At 38.0% G+C, this 11046-nt stretch overlaps 1 protein-coding gene across 1 annotated transcript; it reads right to left on the reverse strand.

The window, feature by feature from the left end:
- Positions 1-1255: 1255 nt before the first annotated feature.
- On the reverse strand, positions 1256-4492 carry LOC132549605 (uncharacterized). Its single transcript, XM_060213551.1, has one exon. It carries the CDS (start codon positions 4479-4481, stop codon positions 2883-2885), a length of 1599 nt encoding a protein of 532 aa, XP_060069534.1. The 5' UTR covers positions 4482-4492; the 3' UTR covers positions 1256-2882.
- Between the last annotated feature and the right edge of the window lie 6554 nt (positions 4493-11046).

Below are 11046 nucleotides of genomic sequence, written 5' to 3' on the forward strand. Positions count from 1 at the left end.
AAAAAACAATGCAAGACTTGACTACTAATAAAGCTGTTTATTAATAATGTTGAGAAGTCTTCTGTAGCCAAAACAATTTCTTGGGCGTAACTATCTCTTTGGCGTAACGGGGGCTACTCACTCATAAGCAAACTATTGAAAACTTACTTGCGACAAGCTTGACTCTGTGAATCAGAGAAGCGAAGTAAAGTGAACTGTGCTTGACTCCGGAACAGGAGAAATCACTTGACTCTGATGAACAGAGAAGCAACTTGACTCGCTGATGCCAGAGAAGCCAGGAATGATAGGACTAGACTCTGTAAGAGTATAGAGAAGTACTTGACTCTAAGAGACTCTGACGGTTCTAGAGAAGTGACTTGACTCTGACACTGACTCACAGAGCAGCTAGTATAATACTAGGACAAACTTGACTCCAAGGTAACCAATGAGAAGACTCTGGACTCTGAACCGTTACAGAGCAGTGACTTGACTCATGAAAGGACCCTGTTAAGAAGTTTGACCCCCAATTTACACACACACACTAATATATTAAAATTTTTTGAATGACATGTATGAAACAAGCTAAAAATAAAAGGAGATTTTAAAATTGGGGGATGAAATTCCTCCGGAATTTAAAAGCCTTCCTCCGGAATTTAAAAGTTTGACCCCCATTTACCCATATCCAATATAGTAAATTATATTAATGACAACAATAAAGAAGCTAACAAAAAAAAAAAATAAATAAAATTTTTTAAATAGGGATTTTAAATTGATGGGGAGAAGAGTTAAAAAGTCAACATAAACCCCAACAAGAGTGAGTAGCCCCAACTAAAATATCATTAAAAATACAAACATTTGCATAAAGAAGAACTAAATACAATAATAAAGAACTAAATACATTTGTAATAAAAGCTAAACAATGAACAGGTACATACAAGTTAAACATACAATCATCTTTCCTAAAGGTGATGAAGGGGATGGCGGGTGGGTAAGGCACAAAATAAAATGCTCCTCGTTCTCCTCAACGCTGAAAAACTTAATGGAACCAATACCAATACCCCTCTAAAGAGTAATTGATGATTGGTTAAAGATAAGGAAAAACACTCATTAGCATACTAATTTGCATAAAGATACGACACATAAATGAACAAACAGAAATAAGATAAATTACGATTGAAACAGGAAGCTAAAGAAGGAAAACAGTTTCTTGCATAAACTCAAATTTAATAAAATATTAAATTTTACATTTTATACAAAAAACAATGCAAGACTTGACTACTAATAAAGCTGTTTATTAATAATGTTGAGAAGTCTTCTGTAGCCAAAACAATTTCTTGGGCGTAACTATCTCTTTGGCGTAACGGGGGCTACTCACTCATAAGCAAACTATTGAAAACTTACTTGCGACAAGCTTGACTCTGTGAATCAGAGAAGCGAAGTAAAGTGAACTGTGCTTGACTCCGGAACAGGAGAAATCACTTGACTCTGATGAACAGAGAAGCAACTTGACTCGCTGATGCCAGAGAAGCCAGGAATGATAGGACTAGACTCTGTAAGAGTATAGAGAAGTACTTGACTCTAAGAGACTCTGACGGTTCTAGAGAAGTGACTTGACTCTGACACTGACTCACAGAGCAGCTAGTATAATACTAGGACAAACTTGACTCCAAGGTAACCAATGAGAAGACTCTGGACTCTGAACCGTTACAGAGCAGTGACTTGACTCATGAAAGGACCCTGTTAAGAAGTTTGACCCCAATTTACACACATCTAATATATTAAAATTTTTTGAATGACATGTATGAAACAAGCTAAAAATAAAAGGAGATTTTAAAATTGGGGGATGAAATTCCTCCGGAATTTAAAAGCCAAAAATGAGCGAGTAAATGAGCTTACGAGCGAGAGCCCCCAATTGATAAGGGATAAAGGTTAAGAAACAGTCATATTGAGTTGAGCCGACTGTAAAGTGGCTGGATTAGTATGAATGTACCGAATAAAACAATCTGATGACCATCGTCCCAAGACTTTAATAACATGGTCTTGGACTCCGGCCGCTGCTGCAGAAGTGGCGGCACCAATTCTGAAAGAATGACCGTTGAAATCTTTACTATTCACACCTATGAGGGACAGGCAGGCTTTAAGGTAAGAAATAAAGGTATGACGCATTAAAGGCTTGGACTTAAATAAGTCCTCGATGAACAAAGGGCAAGTAGGAGTTGCCCCGAGAGAATGTCTGACCTTTAAATAATTTACCATAGTCAACACAGGATGTAAAACCTCATTATCAAAAATTCTTATGTGAACGCCTTTACCAAAAGGATCCATTTTTGAAGAACGTAAATACAAAATGAAACTGGACTTATCTGGTAGAACATGGACATCACTAAGACGAAGGTATGATTGGTCACCGAGTTTCCTACAGGTAAATTCTCCACATCTCAAAAAACCATAAAAAGCTGTTTGAAAAATACAGCATAGCATTTTTTTGACAAATGGTTCAAACAATCCTTGACTACTAGAAATAGTTATACACATATGATTAAGCAACTTAAAGGTTATAGGCAATCGCTTATTGGAAAAATTAACCTGAGTTCTTTTAATGCCCCGCAAGATGTAATTTAACCGCATGGTGTTTGCGAGAGGGTCCCCCAAGTTTAACTTGATGTAATGAAACCTTATGCCAGCTAAATAGAGTTTAATAGTGTCGAACTTCAAGCATAAAGCTTCCTGGCAGTATGTCACAAAAAATATAAGTAAATCTTCATCAACAATGGGAAGGGAATTAGCAGCACATGCAATTCCCCTCATAACCAGAAATGTCACAAAACAGTTCAAACCGGACTTGTAAGTAGCCAGAGTCTTCTCACTAAGGGCATGGTTCCATAAACTATCAACCGCTGTATTCAGCTCATCATCAATGAGGCCATAGGCAGACATGGAATTGGTAGTACATCTGCTTGAGGTGCCAGCTGTCTGAATTTGCACATCTGAAAACGAGAGATGGCGTCTGCAATGTTGTTTTGCTTACCAGGTATATGGACTGCATGAATCACAAAGTTATGCACGGCAGAATAGTATGTAAGTTTTCGCATAAGACACATAATGCTGGACACTTTGGATCTCCCTTTGCAGATTATGTCTACCGTAGCTAAATTATCACAATGAAAAAGAATACGTTTTTTATGCCACTGGTGACCCCACAACACACAAGCCATAACAATAGGGTATAGCTCAAAGAGGGCCATAGATGTGTCCATGGCTTTAAGTTCACTAGGAAAAAAACCTTGAAACCACTGGTTAAGGTAGATTCCCCCGAAAGATTCAGATGTAGCATCGGTAAAAAGATGGAGGTCAGCTGCTGATGTGATATGATCATCCAGAAAAAAGGATTTGCCATTCCAATTCTTCAAAAAGAACGACCACATGTAAAGGTCTGATCGACACTCATTGCTGATTTTCACATGATGATGTAGCTCGCGCACTGTAGTAGAAAGCGATATGAGATGAGAGACAAAAGAACGCCCCGGTCTAATACACCGACCGGCAAAGTTCATGTGACCTAGCAAGCTGAGCAACTCGCGTTTGGTACAAGACTTTTTTCTCTTGAAAGAATCCAAAAACTCAATAATTCTTTCCACTTTTTCACGTGGAAGACGACATTCCCTCAGATGAGAGTCTAGGGACACACCAAGGTATTCGAGTGATGTACAAGGGCCTACAGTTTTATGCGCACCTACAGGGATGCCTAATTCCTTGAACATAGACATAAAACGTTCCATAGTAAGAGATGCATTGACATAAGCTGGTTCAATAACTATGAAATCATCTAGCAAGTGAAGAATGTTACGAATATTGTACTTGTTCTTAGCTATCCAACAAACTGCCCGAGAAAGGCTATCGAAAATTTTTGGGCTTGAACGACATCCAAATACGAGGCGCGTAAAGAAATAATATTTGTTGTTCCACTTGACGCCGTGGTAAGGCCACAAAACGGGATCAATTGGTATCAGCTTGAAGGCATCAGTGATATCGGTCTTCATTAGCCATGCATCGAGGCCACAGCGCTTAATAAGATGTATAGCATCATCTACTGTAACATACTTCAGCGAGCAAGTTAATTTATCAATTAGACTATTTAGGCTAGGATTGTTTGTGTCTTGATGTGGAGCGGATAAATCAACAATTAAACGCTTTTTCTTCGAATATTTATGTTCAGCTAAGCCTAACGGGTTGATGCGGTACCTGGAATAGGGAATATTGTCAAAAGGACCTATTAAGTATCCTTTATTTAGTTCTTTCTCCAACAACTCTGAAACACTTCCTGGGTCACTGATAGCTGACCTCAAGTTTTTACACACTATGGAGTTAATAGGAAGGTGTTGTAGACCAGTGTCAAAGCCGTGAGTTAGACCATGAATTAACTTATTAACAAATTGCTGATCAGGGTGTCCTTGAAGTTTGGAATGTAAAGCCTCAACACATATTGGGGTAGAAGCTGTCATAGGATCATGGTGATGGAGGGCTAAGATGTCTTCTTTTGAGGCTGACGGCTCTCTAAAGGGCAGGCTACTTTTGTGTGGCTTGCCTTACAGGTTAGACAGATGTGAAGGTTATTGCAAAGATTGGAAGAACAACCAAATCTACCATTGAAATTGTTACAAATCTCTCGCCCCTCAAAAACAACTCTGGGTCTGCCTTTTGAGTCAGAAGCCATAGACACTTGCCCTTTATTTTGACGAAACTGGCTGTTCCCAGAGAAACCACTGCTACTCTGTCGCTTATCCTGGCCTGGGTTGGGGCAAAATTTTGTAGTATGTGCAGTGCTACCACACATTGAACACGAAACTGGAACTAAATTGGCAAATATGTTGCAGAACAAGGTATTATCCCGAACGGACCAATCTATTTTCCGGTTATTGAAACGTAAATGGGCTGCTGCCTTCAACGAAAACTGTCGATGATATTCATAGAACCCGGAGCTGTATCTGGTTCCCATGTCTACGATATCTCGCTCGTACATGTCAAGCTCAACTCGGCGATGTGGGTGAGTGGAACACATGACTTGTTTATAAACGCTAAAAGCTAAAATGAATTCGCTTAGAGTAAGAGTTCTGTTGAGCCTAGCGTCCTGTTTCTCGTTAATACCTAAGCTTGAGTCACTTTGACCACTGTAGTACGGAATAAGGATAGCAGCCAAATTAACATCTTTCCCGGTTATAATCTGTTGGCGCAATGAGGGAGATATTGTTTCTACTAGCGGTAAGGATTCGGAGGTGTACCCATATTGGGTACGCTTATAGGAGAAAATACCTGCTGAATCGCCGGAAGGAATACTTTCCTCTTGAAGTTTCCGATACGCACTGTCCAGTGTAAATTCTTCTGTGACCGCCGCCAATGTCGAACCGGGATGCATCAACGGCGAATTGGCTACATGGGTGGTAGGAGTCGGGGCTCGGATACCATCAGTCGCCATTTGACGAGAACTACCTGCAGCGGCAGCAGAAGTAGGTTGCACAGATCTAGACTGAGTGAGCGTGAGTACGCTATTCTCCAACCTGCAATAACAGTTCTGGAGAGTGTTAACACTGTCTGCTAAGCTGGAAATCATGTTTCGTAAGCTGGTAGAATCTGCCCGTTCCGGACTTCCGGTCTGGCGGCCAACTTGTCTCGGAGCATCATGGGATGCAATCGCGTCGCTCGGGGCATGCTGGGATACCGCACCTCTCAGGGCCGCTTGTGCCTCCTTCAATTTTTTAACAGTTCCATACGCTTAGAACCACTCCGGTAGGGCACATTCAATAAATGAAGTTCTTGTTGTAATCGAGCGATTGTCCAATTTTCTACAAATTCCGGATCGTAAGGAACTGTTCTGTTAGATTTACGCCCACGTTTCGTAGCCATCATTGAACAATGGAACCGACCCTCACCTCTGACACGGAAGTTCTTCAACACTAATAGTTGTGAGGTGGTTGTTTATGATACTCCTATTAATCCAGGCGCAGGTAAATACACCAGATCGGGAATTGTCACACAACACAGCTCACGACAGCGAATGGTAGTACAAAGTATTGACACTGGAATTGTCGATGGAATATCCAAAATGGCGAATGATCGGAGTATCCGACTGATAGATAAGAAATCCTAAAAAGGGAGAACAGTAACAAGTTCAGCGCTTCTGAAATCACGCAACGTTAAACTCACAACTGCATAAAGATCGTATGCGCAAACTTGGCCACAAAAGTGAAGTAATAGCTTTTCAATAGGTAAAATTTAAGGCACAAAATAAAATGCTCCTCGTTCTCCTCAACGCTGAAAAACTTAATGGAACCAATACCAATACCCCTCTAAAGAGTAATTGATGATTGGTTAAAGATAAGGAAAAACACTCATTAGCATACTAATTTGCATAAAGATACGACACATAAATGAACAAACAGAAATAAGATAAATTACGATTGAAACAGGAAGCTGAAGAAGGAAAACAGTTTCTTGCATAAACTCAAATTTAATAAAATATTAAATTTTACATTTTGATATCCTAGAAGATAAAAGGTATGGTGCTTGTTGAAAATAATTGTTATAGAAGGAGACTGTGTTGAAACATGTGGTCTTGTGTAATACCATCACCAGTGTTAAGCTCTTACTGTATATCTACAGATAGTTAATTTACATGAGGATGATCTGGATACATTGGTCAGGTGAAGATGTAAGACTATGGTAATCTGGTAGGTAAAATTGCCGACAGCTAAAATCAATATTGCACTAATTAGTTTGTGAAGCGGTTCCACACCAGTACTGGTATAAATAGCTCTGAAAGCAAAAGTGTTAATGTTTCTGGTTGTCTTTCTGTGTGATAACCTGCAGGATATATATATGTATATTGACAGCCATGCAATAATATCTACCATACATGCATTGCAATGCTTCTGTATAAACTAGCTAACATGAAAGAAGAGCAATTTTCGATACAACAAATACTTTTCAGCATGTGACCGCTTTGATGTCAGTAAGTATTGTTAGCATAGAAATGGTTATGATACACTGTCAGCATAGCTTACTTACTAAACAATTACATTGTTGATAATGAATAATTTATCTAAGTTAAGTCTAGTTACAATTGGTATTTAGATGGCAGTATGCTTGCATATTTATAATGTTTATTTTACCTATTGAACAATCTTTATCTGTCATTTATAGTCAATACGTATGAACATCAGTTTGCTAAGACATGATTTTCTTGTAAAGCTGCTCTCTGAATGTATAAATTCTATTCTTTCTAGATATAGATATATTTTCTATACATTTGGGGCCATTTGATGGTCATTATTACAAGCCTTCTGCCTCTGAGTCATGAGTTTGTGGCCTATGTGGGACAGTTGTGAGGTACTGGCCGCACAGGTCGGTGGTTCTACTCCAGGAACTGTAGCTTTCTTCTACCACCTTAACCTGGCATGTCCTTAAAAGACCCAGACTGTTAATAGGTTAAAATCAACAATAAACATAAACTCATTGAAATGTCTTATCCAGATCATAATCTGATGAAAACTTTTTGCAGTACAAAGCATGTAAACCTTCAAAATGGAACAGGACTTGGCTATTTGGTTAGTGTACTATTACTGTCTATAACAAACTATAATGTTGTCAGAGTCAAATGGTGATTATTGATGATACTTTGTATCCACTTTTCTGGTTCCTTCAGTGACATCACCTTGAAAATGTAAATGTTGTTATCTTTCTAGAATAATGAATTACAGTAATTTGCCATGCACTAATTCACATAACTAAATTTTTTAACCTAGCGTTTCCTGACATGTATGAAAAGCTGTTGATGGTCATGCATGATATATCTTGATGTTTTCATGTTTTGTTTGAACACTCCTTTTTTAATGTACAGGTAATTCACTGCTACAGGATGATGGCACTTATTAAGAAGCCAAATTTTAATTGGATAATTAAACTGGTAATTAATCTCCAGAGACCAAGTATTGTGTATACAATAGACTCTGGGTATGCATTGACTGATTTCATCAGTGTTTTTGAAAAAAAAATTATATTGAGACAACAAATGATTTTTCTCATGCTTCACAATTGAAGGAACTGAAAAATCACTCAGACTCGACTGAAATTTGAGTCATCTGAACTAAAATTACAAAGATGTAGAAGGAAAAAGATTTGGACTTGAAAATCATTTTGACTCAAATGGAATTTGGACTCAAGCAATTTCGAGACAAAGAGTTTCAACTGTATTATATAATGAAAATTGGTTTCTCATTGTAGCATTTAGTGACAAGTTATCAAATTCTTTTAGGATCTCTGACAATTTTGACATCAACTTAAGCAAGATAGCCCCACTTGGAGCATGATTAGGGTATGAAAGAGGAGGCCGGCAATGGTCACCCTCGCCATCTCTTCATAGATATATGACAGAGGATCTGTGCATCTTGTGGTCAGAGTGGGATAGATCATGACAGGCAATGCAGATGATTGTAGCAAAACATGTCACAGTATGATAGAATGTATCTTGACAAATTCTAGTAGGTAGTGATAAAGCATGATAGAAATATGCTGGATTGGAGTGAAACTTAATCAGTATCATGTTTTTAAGTTCACCAAGATCTGTTGTGATTGGACATCAAAATCTTAATGTTATACTCTGTATACTATTGTAAGATTCTCATCGTTTATCACACCCTCTGAAAAGTGGCATCAAATCAGGATAATCACAACAAAAGTACATTCATCCAAGCTCGGCCAAGTTCTCTCAAGTTCATTATAATTTTATCCTTCAAAAAGTATCCTACCCAACCCATCTGTGCCTTCTATGCTCATCATGCTCATCGTGTAGATTTTATACTAGAAATTAAAAAATCAAGTGAAATATATGCATTATCATTGATTAATAGTCATACATATATACCATACTTTCTTTGATCTTCACCTGTTGACAGTAAACATCATTAAAAATCTGGCCAGACTTTTATGTAGATAAATACACCAGTTCTATATAACATTTAGACATCATACAACCAACATACTCTCTAATCTAGTCATAATACTTTCATTTTTGAAAAACTCAAACCTTCAAGTCAGAGCTATTTTCAAGGTAATTGAAACTTGTTGCATATTTGATCTTTCATCCCTTAAATCTCCTTTGTTTATGTGCAGCTGAAAGAGTCTTGCACTCAGTCTAGCTTGTTGGAATTAACTGATATTTTACACATCAATATTGTATTGTGCAGCTGGAGTTGTTCTCACAGTCTAGCCCTTTGGTTAGTCTAGCTTGTTGGTATCAACAGATATTTTACACATCAATATTGCTACAGGTTACAAGTTATTTAGATTAAGAATAGACGGAAAAAGTAGTTTAAATACATCTGAGACTGCACTGATCAATTTGATCAATTTGACTGCACTGATATACGTTTGTCTTTGATTACAATAATGTGTCTGTTAATTAGTAAAGAAAGACTTATCAATCTATCAAATGGCAACAGGTATTTCAATCAATAAACGGTGTCAAAAAATTGTCTGCTCTATACTCTATACCAAGAAATGTGTCAACTTTTGATGCAGAATTGATGAAACGGACAAAGGAATTCTTTTGAAATTTTATTGTAAATTTTCGTTTTGTGATCTACTCTTTCCTCGGGGAAAAAAGTGGAAAATATCACTTCTTGTAAATAGAACAAACTAGGGGAAAGAGCCAATGTCAGATGATAACCCGTGGGTTTCATATGGTGGTTTATTCGTGTTGAGTATGGATACCCCAGAGATATCCCAGGCAGCTATAGTGAATAAACTAATTATAAGCAAGGTAAGATAACCGCAACCTACTCAAGCGTGTTCTGGTACTATTTTTCATCGTCTACTAGTTTCGACCCAATCGCTGAGTCTTCATCAGGACAATTTTTACAATATCTCCCGATTCCGATTCTGATGAGCCACTCAGGTATGAATCATTCTTTAATAGTTCCACGGCTTCCTCTAGGACTGGTCGAAATCTACTCGCTGGTTGATTCACCTGTTCCCTGGTTTTATCTTCTTCGATTTTTGGTTCAACCTTATAAAATGGATGCATGTTCTTTAAATGTTTGTTGTAATTATCCCTCCTTCCAAAAGTAGATTTATATATCTTGCAACTGTAGAAAGTAGATCTATTGCCATGTTCTTGATTAACATGACTGCGTAGGTTTCCCATATTGGTATAACTTTTTCCGTGTACGATACAAGGAATGATTGGTTTCCAAGATGTCTTCTGTGACTTAAAATCTTGATATTTCCCATTGTTATGTGAGGATTTTTAGACCCCATAGGTGCTGCGCCTGAAGGCTGTATATCCAGCTTTCCTCGGTTCTTAACCATTTGTTAATGTCAGTAATTCCTGACTTAATTCCGAGGACTGTGATGTCATCACCGTTGTGTCCGGGAGAGTTGAAGTGTATTGCAACAGGTTTACTCTCTTCTTTGCGGTGGATGTCATATAGGTGGTTTTCTATCCTTACGTTTATGGTGTTGGATGTTTGTCCCACGTACTGGATATCACATTTTTCACATATGACAAGGTATATGGCATTTATACTGTGATAGTTCATGTGTTTTGTAATTTTGTGACTCATTTTGTTGGAGCTGCTTTTTACATAATTTGTTTCATTCATGTAAGTGCAGATTCTGCATTTCATTCCACACGACTGGCTAACGGCAGGTTGCCATTCCCTGGTGATGTCATTATGAATTATATAATTTCTTATTGATTTTGGTTTAGTTTATGCTACCATCATTCTTGCCCTGAGAATCTTTTGGGTCTCAGGGTTATATTGTAATATGTTCTTTATTATTTTCACTATTTGCGGGTTCTGAGGGTTGTACGGTAGTACAAATGCTATGACCGGCTGGCTGCCGGTGTTGTCCAAATCTTTGAGTAGCTTGTCCCGATCCACTTGACTGGCCTTAGTGATGGCGTTGTCAGTGAGTGGTTCACGATAATCTCTATTTAGAAATCTTTTCTTCAGTCTTGGCATTCGTTGTGAAAATCTGTATCCTTACCGCATATCTTCTGTATGCATAAAG

The sequence above is a fragment of the Ylistrum balloti genome, unplaced genomic scaffold (genome assembly GCF_031769215.1).
Source record: "Ylistrum balloti isolate Yb309-2 unplaced genomic scaffold, AGI_CSIRO_Ybal_v1 Utg370066, whole genome shotgun sequence".
Classification (NCBI taxonomy): domain Eukaryota; kingdom Metazoa; phylum Mollusca; class Bivalvia; order Pectinida; family Pectinidae; genus Ylistrum; species Ylistrum balloti.

Coding starts and splice junctions, on each gene's coding strand:
- LOC132549605 (XM_060213551.1), bottom strand. CDS start 4,481: ATGACAGCTTCTACCCCAATATGTGTTGAGGCTTTACATTCCAAACTT.